At 43.5% G+C, this 24,581-nt stretch overlaps 1 protein-coding gene across 4 annotated transcripts in view; it reads left to right on the forward strand.

Annotated features, from left to right (window-relative positions):
• Positions 1-24,581, forward strand: part of FAM107B (family with sequence similarity 107 member B) — a 223,697-nt gene that overhangs the window by 192,062 nt on the left and 7,054 nt on the right. For 3 of the 4 annotated variants that reach the window (XM_053572248.1, XM_053572249.1, XM_053572250.1), the window contains one exon: positions 21,606-21,789. In XM_053572248.1, coding sequence (XP_053428223.1) covers positions 21,606-21,789 — 184 coding nt within the window. Of the gene's footprint in view, positions 1-20,103; positions 20,239-21,605; positions 21,790-24,581 lie in introns of those variants that run through there. The other variant, XM_053572247.1, reaches the window with a different exon arrangement.

Here is a 24,581-nt window from a genome sequence, read left to right on the forward strand (position 1 = left end):
GCTCAGCCCCGTGTGGTGGGTGCGTGTGTGTGTGTGTGTGTGTGTGTGTGTGTGTGAAGTCTGTTTAGAACCAGATTGTCCTGGTTACTGAGGACCTCTCAACACCTCGTCCAGGGCTCAGGTGAGGACACGTTGACCTCCAGCAGTGAAGTCACTTTCTGAAGACTGAGCCTGTGGGGTGGCAGAGTTGGGACTATGCCTGGCGTTTCTGTCCCCTCAATCTGTGCTCTTTGACAGAGCTGTGCCCATGCTGTTAATTGTAAAGAAAATGGTCCAGTGACAGATGTAATGAAACAAAAACCACCCAGTGATTCCAAGTCACTGAGCTGAATCTTTTTATTTTCTGCAGTGAGCAGTTTAAGAGAGAAAATGTGTTTCTTGCTAATGGGGTGGAAACAGAACTTATTTTTAGAAAATAAGAATGAGCAAAATAAAACTAGGTTACAGACAGAAATAAATGTTAGTCTAGGATATTTTGTGTGTTTGTTTTAAAACAGGGATTAAATTATATGTTAGTGGGAGTAGGATTTCAAATTCATAATGTCATCAGTACTTAATTTAATTAAAATAATAGATGTATTTGTAAGTCTGCTTTTGTTAGATAATATTATTTAATTTACTAGTCTGTTTTATAATCATTTTTTTTCTTGAGGTAAAAACAAACACTGTACCTCTTCAAATTATTAATTTTATAATAACAATGTTCTGTTTTCTGAACATTTATAGATTCAATTTATATCATTTAGGCTTATGGGTGCTTTTTTCCAAGTGATGATAATGATTTTGGTCATAAATTAAATCCCCCTGGTCTGAGAAAGTAGTGATTTCTTAATACTTGGAAGATAGTTTTTTGTACTAATTAGTGGTGTATATGTAACGTAAAACGAGGAGCTCACCTGCTTAATACTAACCTGAGCGGCATTGTTGTCCACTGTTGCTGTGACAAGTGACACTTTACAGAGGTGTTCTATACTTGCTTTAAAAAAGTGTTGATTCAGTCATTAGGTGCTGATGTAGTATTAGCTTATCTTTCATCTACTTGCTTAAATGAACTTGGTTAACGTACTTGGGTTAATTCCTTTTAAATTTTTTTTTTTTTTTTTTTTTGGCCAGGGCTAGGTTTGAACCCCCCACCTCTGGCATATGGGACCCGCCCTGCTCCTTGAGCCACAGGCGCCGCCCGTACTTGGGTTAATTCCACTTAACAGCCTGTCACTGCTTGTATTTACCCACTTTTTTTTTTTTGGTGAAGGATTGGAGGGGATAGCATTTGCTAACATTTATACACACAGGAAAGAAAGGGGGAATGTAACCTTGTTTTGAAAAATTCTGTCGAAACTTATTAGCTACTTGATACCAGTACTTCCTGTTTCCAAAACCAAAGTTTATGCCGTCCTGCCCTCCACTGTGAGATTGGTCATTGCCTGGGGCAGAGTTCCTGGCATATTTGAGGCTCTGCCCCTCTCTTTTCTGCCAGATCTCCAAGCCACAACTGATCCGATCTTTCTCACACCAGCAATACCTGTTTAGTGCTGTCAGTGGCAAAGACCTTGTTGGGTAAATAAGTTTAACTCTCATGGGTGTTCTGGTGCATTCCTGCTGCCCAGGCTGAGTCTCAGCCTTTATGGCTCTCTGGAGTCATTGTCTTGGCTTTGAGTTAAGCCTGCCCTCCTTGATCAATGTTAGACACCCACCTCCCTTCCTTTAGTAAAAATACGGATTAATCACGGGTATTGTATTACTCATACCCGAAGCACTGATGAACTGGTGGTATTACCCAAGGTCAGTGAAAAGTATTCATGGGGGAGGTGTGGTTGAGGGGTGGAGGGTGGAGCAGTGCAAGGTGAGGGGAAAAAGATAAAGGCTGTTCCTGATTCTGAACAGGCGAGGCCAAGTTACCTGCGATAGCTTGTGATGTGCCTATATGTTATATAATAGAAACTGAACATGTGTGATCATGAACCTTGTGTGACAGGCCAGAGGTGGCGGTCCATACAGGTGCAGCCAAGGCCCTGGGCTCAGAAGGCCATGTGAACCCACAAAATGGTTTTGAAATGAGTCAGCTGTGTTTGAATCCCAGCGCTCCCATGATTAGTTGCATAAATCTGGGCAAGTTTCTTAGCCCCTCCGGCCCTCAGAACCTACCTCGTGGGGTAATGGGGAGTCAGGACAGCACAGCCCACCGCTAATATTTATTGAGCAATTATTTTCCTTGCTTTTACTGTTGAGCTAAGGTTAGCTAATATGTGTCAGAGCCAGGCTAAGTTTCTCAGACTTTTAGGCCCCCTTTCTCCTATTTTTTATTATTACTCTTGCCCCATCTGTTTTTGTTAGGAAGAAAAATAGGTCAAGTTTCTGTGTGTCTCCTTCCTTTTCTCAGCTTGCGTCCTGTGTGACAGGGGATAACTGGATAGCATTGACTCATCAGTTCCAGGTACCTGGGCCTTAAGAACTTCCTTCTACCCAGTGTTAACTCTGGCTAAGGGGGTGGAATTTTCTTCAGCTTCTTAAAAAATTCTACAAAGAGAATGATTGTTTTGGTATTAGGAAAACCTTATTCCTTCAGTTATACTATTTTTTTTTAAATTTTGGACTATGAATTTTTTTTTATTTACACTTTTTCAGACTGTAAGTAAACAGTGACATGTTTAATGATACCATAACCTTCTCCAAAAAGTTTGACTCCTCATTTTTTAAAAAGGCAAATGCAGTGGAAGCTAATTTGAAATATTTGATTTATTATATCTATCATTTTATTTGGATAGAGAAACTCCTGAAACTGCTTTTCAAAAGGTATTTTAATACATGGGGAAAACCTCCACTATTTTAGTCATCTTCATTTTCCAGTTTCTACATAACAGGGAGAAAGAATTTATCTCATTGTGAAAACATAATTCTTAAGTAATCTTCACTTTGAATCCCCATGCTCATTCACACACAAAAGGATTTAAGGTTATTCTTTAATGATTAAAGTAGGGACAGTTTAAAGATTGGGAAGAGAAGATTTGGGATCAGTAATATGAACCCCAATAAAACTTCTTAAGTGTTTCCCATTTGGAAGGGATGATGGCAGTTGGCGTTCAGCAGCTCATCAAGTTAACATTTCATGTTGGATATTTTCATGTGCTTTTGCTTTGCTAGTCTTAAGAGATCTGCCAAGTTATCATGGCAAGTTGAAGTAAATGAATTAGGACAGGATTTCTCAAGTTGCAGATTGGTCCATTAGTAGGTCATGAAATCAGTTTAGTGGGTTTACCCACTAAAGCATTACCAAAAAGTGAAAGTGAGATAATGAACATATCAGCATGTCCGGTGCCTTGTGAAGGCTATTCGTATTGCTTCTGGAAACTTTTACTTCATCTGTTTTCATTGTGTACATACTGGAAATGTAACTCACTGTATATAAAGTGGGTTGCAGACAGAAAAGTTTTAAAGCCACTGATCTGGGATATTTTAGAACTTTTATCCAAGTTCTTTAGAGCGAGTCTAATTGTGCATAGAAGGAATGTGCTTATAACTGAATCTTAGCTGTCTTTCCATCTGAGTGGATTCACTGTGACCCTTTTAGGGTTTAGAACTTTGGTCATCACAATGGCATTGTTCTGCAACATATCCTTGACTTCTGTGGTTCCCACTCTGATCTTCCCTAGCATGGTGTCTAGATGGGAGAGGCCCACTTAGCCTGGCCTGTTGTCATAAACATAATTACACAGAGTGCCTATGACCCCACAAACTGTAATTTTCAAATTAAAAATGTGTTTTTGTATCTGTTGGGGTCATCATTTTTCTTTACTCTCTACACCATATATAATTGCTCCCATCCTTTACAGTAGAACCACACTATGTATCACAGAAGGTAAGTCTCTGAGAAGGCTAAGTGTGAGGCAGAAGTGGGCAGAAAGGGAGGCCAGTCCAACCAGGGTTGAAATAAGAGAAACTAGCTTCTCAGGCCACCAAGAGAAGAAAGACTCCCAAGCACAGGGGAGCTTTGGGAGAATTTGGCAAAGCAGAAAGAGGTAGAAATAACAACTGCTGCTGAGACTGGAGTATCAGAGGGTTAAATTGTAGAATGAGAACAAGAGATTCCCTAACAAGGGTGACAATATATTGCTATAAGGTGTAACATATTTTAGTAATGGTAATTCAGAGACACCCCCGCCCCCGAGCTAATACATTTTATAAATGGAAAATAAGGTTTATGACTTCAATGCTAAAGATTCATAGATGAAATTAGGAAAATAGTGGTCTTCCTAAATTAACATGTCTCATGTACCATTGCGTTTTTATGTATTTTTTTACTATAAACCATATTTTAAAATCTTAGATAAACTGTATTTAACAGATGCTTGGAATCTTATTCAGATTGACATTTGTAAGGTTATAAACCAAAATGTAAAGAATTTCCAGATTTTGTTCTTTGAACTCTGAGTTGCCTCGAAAAACTTTTTAAAGAATTGTCTCATTTTGGGCGGCACCTGTGGCTCAGTCGGTAAGGCGCCTGCCCCATATACCGAGGGTGGCAGGTTCAAACCCGGCCCCGGCCAAACTGCAACCAAAAAATAGCTGGGTGTTGTGGCGGGCGCCTGTAGTCCCAGCTACTCGGGAGGCTGAGGCAAGAGAATCGCCTAAGCCCAGGAGTTGGAGGTTGGTGTGAGCTGTGTGAGGCCACGGCACTCTACCGAGGGCCATAAAGTGAGACTCTGTCTCTACAAAAAAAAAAAAAAAAAGAATTGTCTCATTTTTCTGGCCCTTGTGCTACATTTTACTTAAAGTGCTTAATCCATTTAAGAAAGTAAAACTATCCTACTGTAATTAAGCTTTTCAGATTAGTTTTTTAAAAAAGGCATAAGGGAAGTAGTTAGCTGTTATGATACATCTGTAGTTTCTTCGTAGTGAATTATTTTATAATGGTTCTTCCGGAAATGGTTAATGATTTCCTTTATAACCAGCTGTCAGTAAAAGACAAGTTTTTGTTATGAATATGTAGACATGTCATTTGTCCTTGTCTTTTTCACTTAAAGTAACCAATAGCTCCCATTAGTGTGAATTTAAAAATAGGTACTGTTTAAACAAGGTTTAACCTTTGTGACAGGAGCTATGGAGAAGTCAAAGCTGATGGGAATTTGCTGGATGCCAAGTACTTGGGTAATGAATCCTCTTGCAACAAAAGAAATGAAAACATTTACAGCTTGGGTAACTTCAGAGAGAGAAGCAGAGTTCTTTCTTGTGCAACCGGTATCAGACAGAGCATTTACTTAAAGTATTTCCACCCTGTTCCACTCTTGATCATTAATTGCACTGTAGGATTAAGTCTCTTGATAATGTGTTGAGACTTTGGGAAAACATTATTTGAACATAGTATTATTAGGTAGTAACAGATTTGATTGAAATGCCTTGACCTTTGGAGTAACGGAGGTGTATGTTGGTATTTGGGGCAAAAGTCTTAATGCCTGGTAGGTGAGGACTCAGGAGCTACAGATTCAAAGTAGGTAGTTGGTGTTTTCATATACTTGCATCATGGAAGAGGTTGGAAGCTACAGAGTAAATATGAGATTACTACAGTCATCTTGATCCTTAAAAGCTTCCTGTTTGAATGAAGATGAATCAGATCACTCAACTGCTGTAAGATCTGGATTATGACTGATGTGTCTGTTCTTCATCACTAAAACTGAATATTTCTCTAAGGCCTCTTTTAACTCCAGATTATTTGAATCTTTGAAGTCTTAAATAGTCTCTAAATCCCATAAGAATAGAGGTGGTTACACTTTATAAACATTGCTATCAACCTGTTCACATGTGAATTCTTTGTTTTTAGGCTTTTCATCTTGCTTTGTTTCTTGTTTCTTCTGTCATTTTCTGCCATTCTAATTTTGAAGATTTTCTTGTGCCTGTTAAGTGTCCATATAGACAGTCCAAGCCAACTCCAAGGCTTCAGTTTAGCCCCTTGGGGAGATCACTTGCAGTTTCCAGATTTGGGGTTGCCTTGTTTTTGTTTTTTCTGTGACTCTGCAAATCAGCCTGTGGGAAAATGGTAAGGCCTGGAGTCTTAGAAGGACAAGCCTCCAGAGGGAATTGAATTAATGTGGAGAGTTGAAGTGAGAGAAAGTTGAGTTGGTGTCCTTTATTCCTTTATTCCAATGCCCACACCCACTACAAATGTGTTTATGTTTGAACTTTTGCCAAAACTCCCTTAGTTTAAAAAGGGAGGTTTTGTGTGGATGGAAAAGCTAACGCTGAAAGGGCTTCCATTAGCAAGTCTCCCATCTTGGTTACTCACTGCAGCTTTCGGTACAGATGCTGCAAGTAACTCAGCACTTCTAAGAAATCATCCTTGTTGTTTCACTTCAGCGTGGAGCTGAGATCCAGAGCGGCTAAATGAGCGGCCGATGAGCGCCTTGTCAGGAGGCTGGCCTTCCTTTGGAGTTGAATTTTGTCTCTTCAGACTGCCATGACAAAGTGCCACAGCCTGGCTTAAACATCAGATGTTTATTTCTCACCGCTCTGGGGGCAGAAAGTCCCGGATGAAGGTGCAGATTTGGTTCCTGGGGAGGGCGCGTTCCCGACTTGCAGGTGGCAGCTTTCTCCATGTGGGTCACACGGCAGGAGGTGGGTAGGGCTGGAAGATTGAGAGCCCACGAGCTCTTCCTGTGAGGACGCTAATCCCATCGTGGGGGCTCCAGCCACATGAACTCATCTCAACCCTGATTACCTTCCAAAGAACCCACCTTCGGTTTAGGACTTCTACAAACGGACATTAGGGGACACGGCAATCTGGAGGTATCCGTGGGGGGTGGGGGTTAGCGTTGACTGACACCGACAGCCGTTGCTGTTGCTACTTAACTGCCAGTGACTCCCAGCAGGCTTTGTTGTTGGGGGTGATCACGTGACATCATTCTGGCCAATGAGGTGAAAGCAAACCCCCAACCCCCTCACTTCTGAGAGTGCTTGGTCTTCCAGCTAAGGAGAACGTCTGTGGTGTCGTCCTGCCTTGTCCTCCACCTGTGTGTGTGGAGAGGGGAGCCCGGGTCCCCCGAGACACCCCCAGCTCTGACAGCAGCTGCCGACTGACCCCAGCGCTCTTGTCTAGCAGTCGGTGCCTGTGCCCCGGGCGTCCCGGCAGCCTGGTCTACCCCGGAGGACGCGCCACCTGCCGGGGCTGGAGGAGGTGCCCGCTCTGATCGTCCCTGTACCTCCTCCTGCCGTGTGTCCCTGTCACAGGGTGGTCATCCCTGGGGCATTAGTGCGTGTGTGTTCCTCCCCTCCACTGAACTGTGAGCTCCTGCACGTGGGGACCGCGTGTCACCCTCTCCTAATCATCAGGTTCTGCCCTGTCCTCACACCTAGGAGGGACACGGCGACTGGTTAAGGGAATGAGCCCCTGCCCAGCGTCCTGGTCCTGCTGACAGTGGTCCGTTTACTCTTCCTGACTCACTGTGGAGTCCGGCTGTTTGTTTTTGTGGAAAGCCCAGGCGGTAGCCTGACGGGAGGTAAGTGGGAAAACAGTCTTTAATTAAAAGTACCTGTGCTGTGTAAATAGCTGCTCCCCCGGGTTTAGTTAGAGGCAGACAATCCTCCAGTGACTTAGACGGAGACGTGCCTCACTCCTCACGCTCATTTTTTCATTGTGGAAACAGAAACCAAGTAAGAGCTGACTTATGAAACATTTGAACCGTGCAGAAAAAACACCTAATTGTTTTTGACATAAAGGTCTCTTTTTTTTCTCTTTAAGAACAGAAAACAAAGTTTTCCAGAGAAGCACTTTCAACTGTGTAGTTATTTCAAATTGAGACATAGGTTGGGATGGCCCAAATCTGATATGCAAAATACTCTGAAGCTTTTGAGCTCTGACGTGATGCTCAAAAGGAAATGTTCCAATTTCAGATTTTCTGTATTTGCAAATATTCCCAAATCTGGAAAAAATCCAAAATCTTGAAACGCTTTTGGTCCCAAGCATTTCATGGTTTATTTCCAAGTGTCCAGGGAAATGCATGGTCTCAAGCATTTCAGATAAGGAGCAGGTGAGTGGTAGGGAGTCAGAAAACATTCCCACAGGAACCAACCAGTTCAACCCACAGGATGGCTGACATTAGACGTTTGAATTGAAAAGTTGTAAAATGATAGGATTACTGGCTGTCAGTTTTCCAAGAGAGAAACAAACCCAGAGAAATGGTAAGTCAGGATTTAAGTTTCTGGAACTTTTAGTTAAAGTTCTTTCTTTGCTACCATATGTAATGTGAGAAAGACAAAAATGTTGAATTTCATCAGCAAAAACCCATCAGGAATATGAGTAGCTGTTCAGTTTATTTCGGCAGGAGCCAGTGTACCCAGAAGAACCTTGGGATTATCTCAGAAAGGCAGCTTGGGGTTGTGCTTGGACTGAGTGCTTTGAAGGCACCATTAGGGAAATGGAGCCCGATCTGGGATGGATGTGGCCCAGGATGCGGCCCAATTTAGCTGGTTGCTATCTGAGTGATTTGTATCTAGGAGGAAGGGGATTAAGGTGGAATTAGAGTGAGTAACCATTTAGAAAAGAATTAGCACATATGTTAGTGAAAGGAAGGGGGTGGTTGGTCATTCTTCTGGTAGGGCTGTGATTCTTCTAGGTCCCATTCTGAGCCTTTGTTATGCGCTGGTGGGAATACTGGGATTGAGTTGTCATTAAACTGGTCGTCTATTGTTGGTAGAGTGTATTTCTCATTTGTCAACAATATGTTTAATTTTATTCTGAATGCTGATGCTTAAGGAAGGTTACTTTTTTGTTGTTGTTAAGAGACAATGTCTCACTCTTTCCTCCAGGCTGTAGGACGGGAGTGCAGTGGCAGAGTCATAGCTTACTTTAGCTTTGAGAACTCCTGGCCTAACACCATCTTTCCATGTTGGCCTCACCAAGTGCTGGGATTACAGGTGTGAGCCACCATGCCCAGCCAGAAAGTGTAGTTTTAATAGAAAAATGAGATGGTAAGTAGAGGTTTAGAGAATGTCTGAGCAACTGTGTCTGGGTGGTCACTGTTTTTTAACATCATGGTTGCTCAGTGGTTACATCTCAAAATTTAGAAAAGACACATGGGTAGTTTTCTACCTTGAGAGGCTTTAAAAAAATCATTATAATGACTTTGTACAACCTTGAAATTTGGCAGGATATAAAAGCAAATAAAACTGTGGTGCTATTACTAAATTGTAACTTAACATTTTTAGTCTTTAAAAATGCTATTCAGTTATTGATCAAGAGGTAAAGTTAATTATAGTGTTAGTCATAGTATCAAAAATACCCCAAATCAGTAGAAAGTAAGGAAAAGCAATTTAGAAAATTAAAAGAGCAGTTGGAAGTGGGAGAGGCAGTGTGGGGTAGTGAAGAAATGACCAGAGCCAGCTCTTGTTTTACTGTCTAGGCCTTGCCACCTGTGGTCCAGAACTGGCTTTGGCTTAGTCATTTCATCTCTCTGGGCCTCAGTTTCTTCATCTGTAATAATGAGGATGTTGAACAAATGGTCTCTGTGTTCCTTCTAAAGTTTCTGTCATTAAATCCTTTTGAAGATAGAGTCTCTTCTTTTGAAAACAGGAGTTTGTTTGGTCAGTTGGGCCAGGTCATACATTTTATGGAATTATTATTCAGCTCTTAAAGACAGGAATGTTGGAGGCTTTGAAAGCTAATCCAGCAGGAAGCTTTTTCTGGTCTGTTCTGTTTCCTTCCTCTCAGGAATGACTTGGCCTAAATGAACCATCTTCCCAGTCCATCCCCTTTGTAGTTTCCTGAAATGAAACTACAATGACTGAAGGGTTTCCTCCTTAGAAAATAAGATACAAAAAAAAAACAAAAAACCCGCCAAGGCAGAACTCTATATTCAGAAATTTACAGTTTAGGAATAAAATGTGGTAATTTTATTTTGTAAATTTTAATGTTGTAAATAGAAAATTATGTAAATATTTAAGTATTGGCACTCCTTGCAAAGTTTGAAATAATGCAGAAGCCAAAAAAGTAAAAGAATTGGTCATAATTTCAGAGATTGACAGGCCACGTGGTTTGGGAATTTTTATGGGATTGCCACATGGCCAGCCCACTCTAGCAAGCCACAGAAATGCCTTATTTTTTTAGTCGGTTCAAGTCTGATGTTGTTGCTGGTATTTAATTTTCTGCGAATACGGACCTACCTATATTTAATGTGCTCTCAGACCTGTTTTTTTGTTTTTGTTTTTTGAGAGGGAGTCTCACTTTGTTGCCCCAGGCTAAAAGGGCTGTGGTGTCATAGCTCCCAGCAAGCTCACATTCCTTGGCTCAAGCAGTGATCCTCTTGGCTCAGCCTCCCTGAGTAGCTGGGACTATAGGTGTGCACCACCATGTCCGGCTATTTTTCTGCTTTTTTAGTAGAGACGGGTCTAGCTCTTGCTCAGGCCAGTCTCATCTTTTTATAACCTTCTTTTTTAGCCTTCAAAGTTGTCAGCCAGGTATTTATCAAGAGATATGTTATCAGTGTTGCTCCTGGCAGTGCAGAAACACCTCCATTCACAATAGGACTTTGTAACAGAAGTGCTGGACCACCCTCCAAAAGAGCAAACATGATCATACTAATGTACACAGCTATGATTTAATAAAAAAAAAAGAAAAGAGCAAACAACAGGTGGGACGTGTCCTGCTTTGAGTTTGGGGGAAGAGCACAGAGCACTCTTCCAAATACGAGAGTTAACATGAGAGTTAATACAGACGGGTGCTGTAGCAAAGAGGTTCAGAGGGCAGACTTGGGAGCTAGATGGTGACACTGCTTCTTATTAGCTTTGTAGACTTAGGCAAGTTACCTAGCCTCTCTGTACCTCAGTTTCCCCATCTGTACAATGTGGGTGAATTTAATATCTACCTCAAAGGTTGTGGGGCACAAAGTCATAATGAAAACAGAGATTCTCGGGCAGTATATCTCAGGTGGGCATTCGCATTTAACAGATTCCATGCTGGTGCTTATGCTGCTGGCCCTGTGACAACACCTCGGAGGTAACTGCTGTGCCTTTCTTTCTTTCTCCTTTTTAACACACAAACACGTATGTAGGCATTTGTTTTACCAAAAACAAAAAAAGTATACGGAGTTAGTATGTGATGTTTTTCTCCTACTGAATATATTGTGAATATTTTCCTTTTCTTGTTCTAATACATGATTTTAATCTGCATAATATTCATTATTATGTTTTTTGTTGTTGTTGTTTTTGGCGGGGGAGAGGGAGGAGACAGCGTTTCACCACGGTACTCTACCCAGGTACCCAAAGCAACCTCAAGTTCCCAGGCTCAAGCAATCCTCCTGCCTCAGCCTACTGAGTAGCTGGGACGACTATAAGGACTTGCCACAACACACGGCTCTTTTTTCTGTTTTTAGTAGAGATGGGGTCTTGCTCTTGCTCAGGCTAGTCTTAAAAGTCCTGAGCGCAAGGGATCGTCCTACCTTGGCCTCCCAGAGTGCTAGGATTACAGGCGTCAGCCGCCATGCCTGGCCAGAAATGAATATTCTGTACATATGCTTTTATTTACATTTCTCTTTATCTCTTGGGGTAAATTCCTGCAGGTGGTATCACGAGGTTCAAAGGTGTGTTCATGTTAAGGCTGCCCGCTGTGCACTGCCAACAAGTTCTTCAGAAGGGGAGTAGCAAAAGTTTATCGTCTTACTATATAAGTTATCTATGAGAGTAAACACAGATTTTCTAAATGTGATTAGGGGAATGAGGAGAAAAAACTTTGTCATTAACTTTTTTTATGTGTGTTTGGACTCTGGTGGATTAGGCAGAGATATGCCAGGAGAAACCAGGGGAAAAAGAATAGGACTGAACTGTGCCTCGAGTTCAGGGAGTTTCTGGGATTCAGACTTGAATTAACTTAATGATGCTGTAATACATATTTGATATGGGTGATTTTATGCAAACAATACTTTCTTTTTATTTATCATATATGACGTCTGTGATTGTTGCTAATCCAAAGGTCTTGATTTTAAAAATGTGTTTTGATGATGATATCCAGGATTTAGAGTTTGGGTTTCGTTAAGTCTACTGCCCTCTCCATCCCTGTGTGGGCCTCTCTGGCCCTAGGCTGAGCAATTGAGGCTCTTCTGGGGGACTTGGAATGAGACTGGGTGCAGCTGGGGAAATGCAGCAGCACTGCCTGACACCCCACTCACAGCCGGTTACATGGGGCGAAGTCACGATTCTTGAGTTTAGTAAGTGAAGGCCAAGGTGGGGTTTAATGTAGCATCTAAGGGGCACGCCCTCTGCAGGCCAGTCTGGCTCTCACAGAGGGGCCATAGCTCTTCAGCCTTTGGTTGTAAGATAAGCTGGACTCTCCTGCATTATCAGAACATTTAACTAGTAGGAGATCTCAAGGGTCATCTGGCCCAGCCTTCTCCTTTTACAGAAGAGGAAGTTAAATAATTTACAATTTTCTAGTAAGCTTCACCATATAAGAGTTTTTGTAAGTTCCTAGAATAACATAGCCAGCCTTGGAACAGAGTTGGATGCTTTTTATCTCCTTTTTTGGGATGAGCTGAGTGTTTGAGATTTGAAATGACTGTGTAGTGGACCAGCAGGAAGGCCTGACAGTGCTGTGAGGTGCCCTGCAGGCTTCCTGCTCAGCCTGGGGGGTGGGAGGCTCACATGGGTGCTCCTGAGGCCCAAGGCCTGCCTCACCATGCCTCTGTCCCAGTGGAGACCAGGCTCAGAGCTGCACCGTCCTTCCTGTGTGACCTCCCAAGACTTCAGGGTGACCTCCAGTGAGGAGCAGCTGTCTTCTATGCCCGTCTCACATTTCTTAGACTTCATATAATAGTTCTGTTACTGTGATTCACACATTTTCTTTTCCGTTTAATAAAGAAATACACGGGACAATTACTTCTTCTAAAAAGCAGCAGCTGCCCCGAACACAAAGTGTGCCTTTTACCACTGGATGACACTGTTAGACTACAGAACACTCTTCACTGGTAGAATCAAGTCCTTGAACTTAAGATTTCAAGCTCCTTTATGTAGGAGAGAAAGAAACTCCGAATCGCTTAATCATCTATCAAATGTTATTTGATAAGTGTAATTTATCAGTCTAAGGCAATTTTAAGGCCATCAGTTATTAAAGAAGTTCATTAATTGGATATCATTGTGATTGCTTATAGGTTTGTACAGATGAACATGCTGCATATTAAGGAACTACTAATTACTTCATGAGAATATTTACACTAATCAATGTACTGACACTCATTTCCAAGCAGACAAAAATCTGAGGCCAAAGATTCATTCATACTCAACGATTAATGGTATAGACTTTTAGGAAGGTTTTGTTGCATCATCTTATTCACGAGGGAGTATAATCTACTAGTTAGAAAAATGAGCGTTTGGCTCCTGGTACTCATCTATATCGAGAGTTGTGGGCTCCTCCAAGGTCAGATGAAAGAGAATTTGTTCAAAGCATGGGTTGACTTTGGCTTCTTCTGTAAAATCTGAGGTCTACCCTTCCCAGGGTTGACCGGGGCACAGACTGGTCAAGTTCAGGTAAATAGTTGTGACTGAGCTGTTTCTGAGGATAAAATAAGTCGGGCCTTTGGGACACAAAAGGGATAAGAAAACTTCAAATTTAATCTTAATAACAGCTGACTTTAGTATCCTAAGAGAAGCATTAACAGGGATTTTACGGAGGAACGCCGATGGGGAATCAGGACAGGTTTGCTGGTGTGAGTTTCTCCATTCTGGCTCTAATCTTTGCCGGGGTTCAAGCCACTTGTTGTATAAAGTGTCCACAGTGTGAAATGCCCCCTGGGGCTGGGGAGGGGGGACAAGACCTCAGGGGTTGTGGGGGCGTGGCTTGGTGTCTGCTAGTTCTTTTGTAACTACTAGTCACCCGGTGGCTGCTTCTGCTTCCTGTGGCTTCTGTCCAGCCTGGGCTGGAGTTAGGGGAGAAGGTGGGTGTCACTCAGCAGGCTCTTCCCTTCTGTAGGGAGGTGACACGGAAACACATGGAAAGGTAGCTCCCAGGGTGGAGGGATGCATATGTGTCAAATTCAAGGGGCCAGGGAGTGACAACTCAGACACCACAGGGCAGTGTGAACAGAGGCGATACCTGTCAAGGCGTGGGCATGGAGGAGTCGTGGAGAGGTGGCTCGAGTGACAGAGGGCTCTGCGAGGTACCTGTGGTCTCCATTGCGCTGGCGCAGGGACAAGGGGCAGAGGTGGGGTTGGGAACATGCCGGCCATGTGTACAGTGGCCTGGCTTGCCTGGTGTCAGGTTGCTACTGGGGTGCAGGAACTGGAAGCTTGAAAAGGCGGTTGAGGACCAACTGTCAAGAACCTTGAGGCCAGGGGAGGCCAACAGTGGAACATTCTGTCCTGTGTGTGTGACAGTGCTGCCGGGCCGGGTGGGCTCCTGGTCTGGTTAAATTAGGTGATGGATTGAATTAGGCAGCAGGTGCAGCTGCATGGGCCGCCGAGGGCAGGCTTCTGAGAGCGAGAGGTGAGCATGTGAACTCAGTTCCAGCAGTAGTGACAGGGGAGGGTTTTCAAGTCCACTTATGAAAAGGAATTGATGATTGATTGATTGATTATCAAGGTCAAGGGATAGGGCATTGTCAGAGATAACTTAGATTAGAAACCTGGTGGGTGATGGAAACTTTGGGAAAGAGTCGGGGGAAGGTAGTGAAGGATTCCTTTAGGGAGAGGATGGTGTGTGGTGTCTTCTCTGTTGCTTTTTGAAACACAGTAGCTTCAGCTGAAATTTGCCAGGGATGACTTGCACTATGGCGTGAGCTCTGGGGTTGGCGGGGTTTGGTCTGTTCTCCCTACCACCTGGGCAGCGCCTGTTCTCTGGAGGCCCTGGGGAAATGGGCAGGTAAGGTGGAGCTCAGTTTGGCGTGTCCTGATTCTGATGTGAACGGTCCAGGATGAAGCAGGGGTTATGGAGCCCTGAGCTCATGATACATGCTTTAGAAATGGCTCATGGAGTTGAAGGGGTAAGACCATGTGAGGTCTCCAGAGGCAAGAGACCGGGGCTGTGGGCCTATTCCTGGCACTGAGGGCCAGGCAGGAAGGAAAAAGCTTGTGCAGAACACTGTGGAGAGGACAAGGAAAGGGTGTTCCCAGAGGCTGGCCTCCAAACCAAGAAGAAGATGGACAGTAGCTTCAAATCCAGGGCGAGGCTGAGGAGGAAGAAGCCACCCTGGACGTGGGCTGTTACACAGAGAGGCACCTACTGTGGGGAACTAGGAAGAAAGGCATTTGTTTTCTGCTAATGACCAGTGGTGGCTTTGTCCTTGGCTGCCTCCGGGATCACCGCCCATGAGGACAGACCTTGAGGGCCTGAAGCACAGGAAGTATTTATCTGTTGGAACATCTGCACAGACCCGTCACACAGACAGCCTCTGGAAAGCAGTCGGTCAGGAGGATGTTTGCTCCTCCTCAGGGTGACATTTCTCTGGGTTCCTTTCAGTCTCAGCCATTTTCCTGAACCAGCCCAAATGCACTGGTTTGGTTGATAAACCATTATGTGCTTTTTGGACTTCAGATGGGCCTGCCTGGGCAGGGACGTGGAGAGCCGCAGAGCAGAGCCGGCTCTGACCCGCTGCCCTCGGGTAGCTGTGCCATGTGTCACCTCTGCATGGGGTGGGTGCCAAACCTCTGGGCACCCCGCTCACGTCGTGCTGAGGTGTGCAGCTGTTGGCCACGGCTCACAAGCATTCTTCCTCTCGTCACGCGCTACTCACAGAGTTGGGATGGTTCTGTAACCTAGCGGGGGATTCCTGAATCTGTGCCAGAGTGGAGGAACTGAGCGTGCACAATTCATTATCTTAAATCTTAGGACTTGTTTAGGTAACTGGAAAAAATCAGCAAGGATCAGCCTCTTTTTTTGCCAGGGCAAGGGGATGTGACAGTTGGCTGAGGGCCCATGAAGGATTTTAATTACCTTTTTAATCACTGTCATTTCCTCCCTTGGCCTAGCAACTTAATGAGTCTTTATTTATTTTATATTAGTTTTGTTTTATCTAGAGACTTATTTTCTCACACCTTAGAGTGTTTTTGTTTTCATTTCTCTTTATTTTGTCTTAAAATACAGTAGAACTTCTGTAAGTTGATCACCCCAGGGACTGTAACAAACTGGTCAACATAGAGAGGTGGTCAACGTCAGGAACTAGGCCTCCTGTACTGATACGCACCTGTGGTGCTTGTCTGGTCTATGAGATGAGGTCAACTTGAGGAGGTGGTCGGTAGGGAGGTGGTCAGCTATGCGGGTTCTACTGTAAGTTAGTTTGAATAACCAACTTTCTAGCAAAACTGGATCATTCAAGAGCTATACTACTTTTTGTTTTTAACATTGACTTTGATCATGATGTAATTGGGTGATCCAGAAAATGCCTCTCTCAGTAGAGTGTTGGGCTTGGAGAGCTCGAATGCAGAAGGAATGTGGCTGCAGAAACAGTTTGCTAGTTTCTATGGAAAGCAGCCCCCACGCTCATCCGTTGGCTGTCAGCCTGGCTTTCTTCTGATCAGGCAGCAGCTGGGTTTTGGGTGCCCAACTTCGGTATAACCTCTCTGAGTTCCAGCATCAGCTGTTGTACCTTCTGAACAGCCACTGTATATGTATGAGTAATTTTTTTCTTGGCTGGGAATATAAATGCATTGTTTCTAGTACAGAAGGCCGATTTTATGTGCAGGAGTAGTAAGCTTCACCTCTGATGCCAAAAGAATTAGAAGTAAAGTAAACTGTTACATTGCCTGCTGGGACGTTTTGTTACGTGTCCCCAGCGTGTCCCCAGCATCTGTTTACTATGCCCAACATCTTATTTGTGAATTCCAGCCTTGCGGTTAGTTTTCATTGCTGCACAGTTTTCAGTTGTATTGACACTCCCCAATTGATGTAACTATCCTCTTATTAACTGGCATTGGGGTTGCTGCCAGTTTGGGGGTTACTATGAACAGTACTGCCGTGAACATTCTTACAAAGACATTTGTGTGTTTTAATGAAAATGTGTCTTTCCTGCCTCCTATCTAATGCCAGCGAGATGTTTTCAGTTTTGGATGGTAAAGTTGTGATGTTAGGATGCTTCTAAAATCTTGTTGAGGGATGAAGGAAATGGGAAAATATCAAACTCACTTTCTCATATGTTTTTTTATCCCTCCCCAAAGTATATTCTTACAAATAAGGCAGATATTTCACATTTAGAAAATGGAAAAGGAGGAAGGAAAGCCTTCTAAGAAAGGCAAGAAGCATCGGGCAGACAGAACGCAAGCCAGTATCGACGGTGAGCTGGCCCTGGGGAGGGGAGGGCCCTGCTTCCTCCCTCCGTTATCTCTGTCCATGGGAGGCTTGAGAGCTTCCCTTTGGGAACAGAGAGAAAGGTTCCTGTCTTGGTCCTGCCCTTTAGTAGCTGTGTAAACCTTGGGGACAGTGACAAAGTTAACTGTTACTGATTTGTTGTTCTTCATTTCCAGTAACTGCTGATGACAGGCATCATTTACTGAAGGTGTATTATGTTTTAGGCAATTCATTTTCTGTATTTCTTTTATTCTTCATAACCCTATGAGATCATCTGTTGCTCCTTTTTTTTTTTTTTTTGAATTGGCAAGGGTACTTTTCCAAGATTACAGTTATGGTAAGCGTCAGCCTGATCTGGAGCCTGTGCTCTTGAAGCTGTCAGCTTCTTCTGACGACTCTGGGAGTCATGACTCTGACCTCCCAGGGCCAGGTAAGGACTAATCTGATGGGAAGGAGCACACTTAACATCTAGGGCACATGTACACGGACTCCAAACTGGATTTCTCTGATCACACATCTCAGAATGGCAAAATGCTTTTGGTGTGTGCTGTGAGTGACTGTGCTGGGGTCAGGGTGCGGCGTGGCTGCTCTGCTTCAGCTGTCGGTGGGGAAGGGGACCTGGCATTCTGACTGTGGACACCACATTATTTGTGGAGCCACCGCCACCTACTGGCTGGTGCCGCCTTCCCAGGGCCAGCTCACCGTCGATACTGGCTTGCGTTCTGTCTGCCCGATGCTTCTTGCCTTTCTTAGAAGGCTTTCCTTCCTCCTTTTCCATTTTCTAAATGTGAAATATCTGCCTTATTTGTAAGAATATATTTTGGGGAGGGATAAAAAAACATATGAGAAAGTGAGTTTGATATTTTCCCAGGAATGTCACTATTTGGCATTTATACAGCAACATATTGGCAGCAAATATGTTCTGAGTTTGTTGTTGTTTTAAATGACCGGCTTGGGCAGCTGCAGAGGACTCTCCTATAGCAGCAGCAGAGCTTAGCAGACTACGAGAAGATAACGTTTCTGCGCTTACATAGACAGTTCTGGTGGGACATCATCGCTAAGTCTTGGTGTCCCAGGTTTGTGGCCCTAGAGGTTCTCTGGCCTCTTGTCTTCTGCCTTCATATCCTGGAGGATGTCACTGTCACCTGGTCTAACACTTAATTTTTAGGCTTGCCTCAGGGCCAGCAAGCCAGGAGTTTGCCAGATAGAGCCATTTGCCATTGGGACTAATTCTTACCTGAATGCACCCTCCTGCCTGTCTGGGAACTGCAGGTGCTGAGGGAGATGGGTTAGATCCAAGAAGCACTTTTCCTTTTTGAGGCTGACCCAGGTCTGGGATTCACCAGCCTGTAATCTGAAATGTCTTGGATTTCTTCGGGTATTGCTAGAGGGTAGCTAGAGGCTGTTAGAGACCACCTAGGAAATAGATCTTCTGAAAGAATATCTTGGAATTACTTTTAACTTCCTAGGAGTTGTTGGGTGGTTCACAAGTTGAATTACGCAGCATTGATGGGTTGTTGTACAACTGTAAGCTGTATACTTTGCTATGTTTTGGGTGATGATTTTAAAAAGGATTCACATATATTAGGGCTTCCAGATAGAATTAGATTTTACATATTTAGTTGCCCATGAAAATGAGCTTACTGTCTAAATTCTGATTTCTAAATCTCCTAGGATTAGGTTTTAAGTTTTATCTGTTTGATATAGAAGTATACAAATAAGAAGCCAAAATACTATGATGGGGAAAATTGGCTGTAATAAATGTCTGTTTTATTTGCCCAATTGTGAAAGTTGGGAAGTCATTCACTTGTGGAAAGCAGGCGGCACAAAAATACCTGGACAGGCATGGAGCTGGGCCCAGAGTGAACCTTTGAAAGGGAAAAAATGAAAACCAGGGACTTGAAGTCCATCTATAAGGATGAGATGTCCTTATCCTCTGGAATAGTGGGGTTTGACAGTGATTTCCATTTGTTAATTAGAAATTAAAGGCAGACATCTCATGAGTGGCATTTTCAATATGTACTGTTAATATCTGTCTAAAATGTGAGTCTCTGTTACTATTCAGCTGCCTATGATCTTGCAGAGAATCCCCTCCATGTAGAACAGCGTACACGGCCCTTATCACCAGGCCAGTCTGTATCACCCCGAACTCTCTTGGAGCCATTCAGAACTCCTTGTAGCGTCTTGACAGTGTGAGAGACCTTTGTATACTTTCTAGGAGGTCCTTATGTTTGTAGCATGAATGGGTCTAAAAGCCGCTGAACGTGATCAGAGAGAAAGTCTGTAGGCCATTCGTTTGAACTCATGTTTTTGAAGAAACCAAAGCTGTGCCCAGCCTCTCCTGAGGGCAACTCAGACCTTCTGGTCGCCCCGGCCACAAACCCGGAGTCCTCCTTTATTCCTGTGTCTTTCCCACCTCGTTCCCAGTCCTTCAGGAAATCCCCGAGGCTCTACCTTCAACCTGTGTCTCCAGTCAGGCTGCTGAGACCCAGGTGGCAGCAGGTCTGGACATCTGACCTGCTGCCACCTGACTCACCACTGCCTGCCATCATCTGTTTTAAACCTGGGGGCAGAGTTCTTCTAACACCTGTCGCTTTTCTACTCAAAACACGGACGTAGCCCCCATTCCAGGTGAACACCAAGTTCCCACGTTCTCGCCACCCCTCTCCTGCACGCTGACCTCTGTGCTGTTCTCCATCCTCCTGGCCTTTGCCCCGCCCCTACTGCAACAGTGATCTGCCCATGCACCTCGGAGATTATCTGTGGTTTAGGGCAGAGCAACAGATCCTTTTATGGAAGTATGTGGCCTCCTTGTCTACTGATTAACAGCTAGAATGAAACCGCTGTTGACTTTTGAGACATTTGCGACTGCATAGGGGTGGGTGAAGTGCAGTGAGGATTTCAGCCGAGGAGCACGTTTTTCTCTGGGGCAGGACATTGAAGCTGGCTGGCTGTGATGTGTTCTCTGGCTCACCCCGTGCGAGGTTTGTCACTCTCCATTCGGTTCAGCTCAGGTGTTGTTTTTAACAGATCAGTGCACATAGCAACTGAAGGGTATTTTGTGGAGTTTGTTCCCTATGCCTCGTAGTAGTGGTCTGGTAATGTTGAGCCTTTGTTATGCACTGATAATTGTGTTAGTTGACTTACTATTTGTATTTCAATTCTCTTTATTTACGCATTGATTTTTCAGAAAGTATTACTATAAAAATGTTAGCTATCATAGTTTGGTGGACAGAATGTAAAGCCAGGAAGTGCTGGGGTTGGGGTTTTTTTTAGCTGGGTGGCCAGGAGGTCAGGCATCTCCGCGAGAAGGTGACATTTGAGGAAAGACTAGAGAGAATGGGAACAATGAATCCTACAGGGCGCTCAGGGAGGGAGATGATGACCAGTAGCATCACAGGCTGAAGAGACAGCACTGAACTTGGGAAGTGTCTGCCACTGGCACAGTGTCGGCATTGGTGTTTTGTCCTGTACAAAGGTCTCTCACACTGTCATGTTTTGTTATTCGCTGGCTCTGAAGGATGCAATAAAGTCCCTGCATCTGGTGCTTGTCAACCTCAAAGTGAAATAACAAGCATTAGAACTTAGAGAAGTCACGGACTTATTTGTCCGTGACTTTGGGACAAGTTTGTCCCAAAGCAGGTTACGTGAGGCACAGCATCTGTGCGTTTTTCAGCAGGGAGGGAATCTGTGTGGCATAGACCGGGTGGGGAGGTCTGGGGGGGAAGCAGGGAGTGAGGCAGCGCTGCATTCCTGTGACTCTTGATTGGAGCTCAGGGACACCGCAGGGCAGATAAGGTAGTTATGCGGCTCAGAGGGAAGGCTTGGGGTCGGTGGAGACCGATTCCATCCTGTCTTTGTCCTGCATCTGATAAGCAGGTTTATAACCAGTACCTGTCGGTGAACTATTTAACAAACTCCAGTTACATAGGCAAAAGTTCAGCTTCAGTTGATGCAGGCCTAGGTTTTAGTACATACAATGCCCAACTGCAGCTATTGTTTCTTTTGAATTTTCCTTTCTCTGAACACCCATGTGCTCATCATGAGGTTGACGTTGACATGTGGTCGCAGGAAGCCTTCCGTGTGCCTGCAGCTTGGGGCCTGTGGGGTGGAGGGGCTGGGGTCATGTCACAGGGTTTCTGGGCCACAGGCGGCACAGAACCAGGCTGCTGTTCTGTCACGTCTGTTCCCAGTCACATTCCCAGTGCTGTAGAAAGTTTATCAGGGATGTCCCGAAGTGGACCTGCCAGGACAAGATGCCTTAGTGCTCTACCAAGCCCAGGCTGCATGCCTTTTGCGAGATGTCTTAGCAGAAAGACCGCAGCTCAGTATTTCTTTTCCTCTATTTCAGACGGCCCACTTGAAGATACCAACCCTAAGGACTCATATCTCATTCCAAGAAACATCATGGCTGAGCCGGACTATATAGAGGATGACAATCCTGAACTAATTAGGCCTCAGAAACTGATCAATCCTGTCAAAACCTCCAGGAACCATCAGGATCTTCACAGAGAGCTTCTTATGAATCAAAAAAGGTAAGATGGTTTCTTGAACAGATTTTTTCTTAGAGAACTTTAAGATACTGAGACTTCAGGTGTTTCTAAGGCTTCTCAGTCCTTTTCTCGCCCTTATTTAAGGCTCCTTCCTGCCATTCACACCCTAGAGCCAGGCTACCCCTCCACACAGCAAAGTCCCTGCACGCAGCTGCTCCTACAGTGGCCTCCCGTCTTTCCAGATGCCTGCAGAGCTGCGTCTCCTGCTGAAATGGATGTACATTTTAAAATTCTGATGGAGCAGAAAGTATCCTAAGTTGAAGAGAAATATATTATTTCTTAAATTTAGAATCTCTGAATTCCTCTTTCCTCCCTTTCGTTGGGGGAAGTAGAGGAATCAGACGTAAATACTGGGTACTCTAGCATTTACAAGAGGTAGGGAGAAGTCTCTAAAGCCATATCAGACTTACAAGGTAAGGATGCTCTTTCCGATGTTTTTTTTTATTAAGTACCATTTTAAGGTACTATTGACATTTTTGTTATGCTTTTGGAGGGGAGCAAAACACTTGCTACCTATCATCTTTGCAGATCGTTCGTGAGCTCTATCTGTGCCATAAATAATTTTAGATGTTGGGCTGGTGTACTTTGCTTTTTAAGTAATGTTGGATAGGTCCAGTACACAGGGTGAACTAAGGATGCAGGGTTACTTTAATCTAAAAACTGGTAAGCTTCAACTAGGTCTGTTTTCAGATTGTAGAATTGCATATTACTCATTCACCCACTCAGGGCTAAGCCCTGGCGAAGGGTCTACCATTGAACTGAAAGCCATGTGAGCCAAGTTAAGCATTAGGGTAACGTTTGGAGAGAGGCCTAGTTGAAAAAAGTTTAAATGTTTTAAAAGGGCCAAAGGGGCATTTTTGTGGCAGTTCTGCCTGAGCACAGAATGATGACTCTTGTCCCAGGAATTCTTCATAAATACATTTCTCCCTCTAAATCGTGAGAATGTGGCTTATTCTCTTTTTGTGCCCAGCATATACTAGGGACTAAATTGTTTGATTAAATTGAGTGCAAATTTGATCATCGTTTAATAAGTGTTTAGCTTCCACCCGTCTTTGTGACACTGCAGAAGAAAGAAAATAGGTTTTTCACACCCAGAGCAAAACAATGTGAGTTTCTCAATAGACCACAGAGTTTGGAAGCAATCTTGCCTGGGAAGTTATGCCTGCATTTTGGTGGAAAGATCACTGGTTTAGTATACCCCAAAAAGAGCGATAGCTGTTTCTTACTGTGTTTTTGACTGTGTTTACCTCTTGGAGCTCAGTCCCTTATGTGTGAAATGAGGGTGGGGACATAGTTAAGAATGTTTTAGCTCAAACTTTGTTTCTATGAAATCTATAAAAGGGCGCCAAAGAAGACTAGAGGCAAAATAAGGGGAGGGGAGGGAGGATACTCGGTGGGACCTCACCTGTTGTACATAGGGCAAGGGTACATGTCGAATCTATTAAGAGTAGAATATAAACATCTTAACACAACAGTTAGTAAGTGAGGTGAAGGCTATGTTAACCAATTTGATGTAAGCATTCCATATTGTATATAAAATCAGCACATTATACCCCATAAATGCATTAATGTATAGTTATGATTTAATAAAAAAAAATAAAAATAGAAAAGAATAGATGCAAAAGCAAAACCAAAATTTGCAAACTTAAATGTTCTCTGAATTATAGACTATAAATTATTCTGCAAAAATGTATTTGTAACCTACATCACGTTGCTGTAAAACGTACAGATTTGTGCAATTGAGTTTGTTTCCAAATTTTTTAGAGAATAGACCTCCCTCTTGTCTGTCCTCCTCTGGCCCATTCTTTCTTTTCCTTCTTTACACAGCTGACTTTTCAGGCAGGCCCAGCTCAACTAATTCAAGAGAATGCCGGTCTCCCCTCAAGTTCTGTGGCATAGATAGGATGTGGGCTTTGAGATCAGAGAAGACAGGGTGTGAACCCTGGTTTACTATTTAACTAGACCTACTCTGTGACCTTGGCCGAGGTCCTCCCTCTCGAGATCTGTTTCTTCATCTATAAAGTGGGGGAATAACAATAATTTTCTCATAAGAATAAATAGCATTATTAGAATGCCTACCAAGTTGCCTGGCGTCCTGTCATTCCTAGTGCTCTTTCCCCGTTTTCCTTGACGGATTCTGGTCTGGCTGGAAGGATCTGGTGAATGTATCTCCTCACAAGGCTTCAGGTTTTTTAAGGTGGTATGTTAGTTTAGTAAACACTTGTGCCAGTGTCTCAAGCAGTTTCTTCCTCTTATTCATCTTTTATTTCGTATACTTTTTCAAGACTATGGTGTTTATTTTTAAATTTTAATACCAAATATTATAATAGGAAACATCAAATCAATAATATGTGTGTTTATTTAAGGGATAATCAGACTTGATTACTATTTTGTACTTAATGAAAAGTCTCTTTACCACAATTTATAGAGGATCCTTCCTACATTTGATCTTATCCAGGGATCTTTCTAATAAGTCTCTGTGTGTATCTTGAGATTGTCCCACTTTTAACATGTGAGTAAAATTTAAGTGTAACAGTTCAAGGAATTACCTTAAGGTCACACAGTGGTTTTTGGAATAATTTTTAGAAATAGACATAGGATTTGAGGCAGTTTGTCGAGATAAATGTACTATTAGGAAGAGGAGTGAGAGAATGCAGATTGCACAAGCTTTATGCGGTCTTGGACCTTTGCTCTGCATAGCTACAAACTGGGCTCAGAGCTCTGTAGCAGCTAGTTCAAGTAGGTTTCAAGTTACATTTTAGGGTTCTTAAACG

This window comes from Nycticebus coucang, chromosome 20 (assembly GCF_027406575.1).
Source record: "Nycticebus coucang isolate mNycCou1 chromosome 20, mNycCou1.pri, whole genome shotgun sequence".
Classification (NCBI taxonomy): Eukaryota; Metazoa; Chordata; class Mammalia; order Primates; family Lorisidae; genus Nycticebus; species Nycticebus coucang.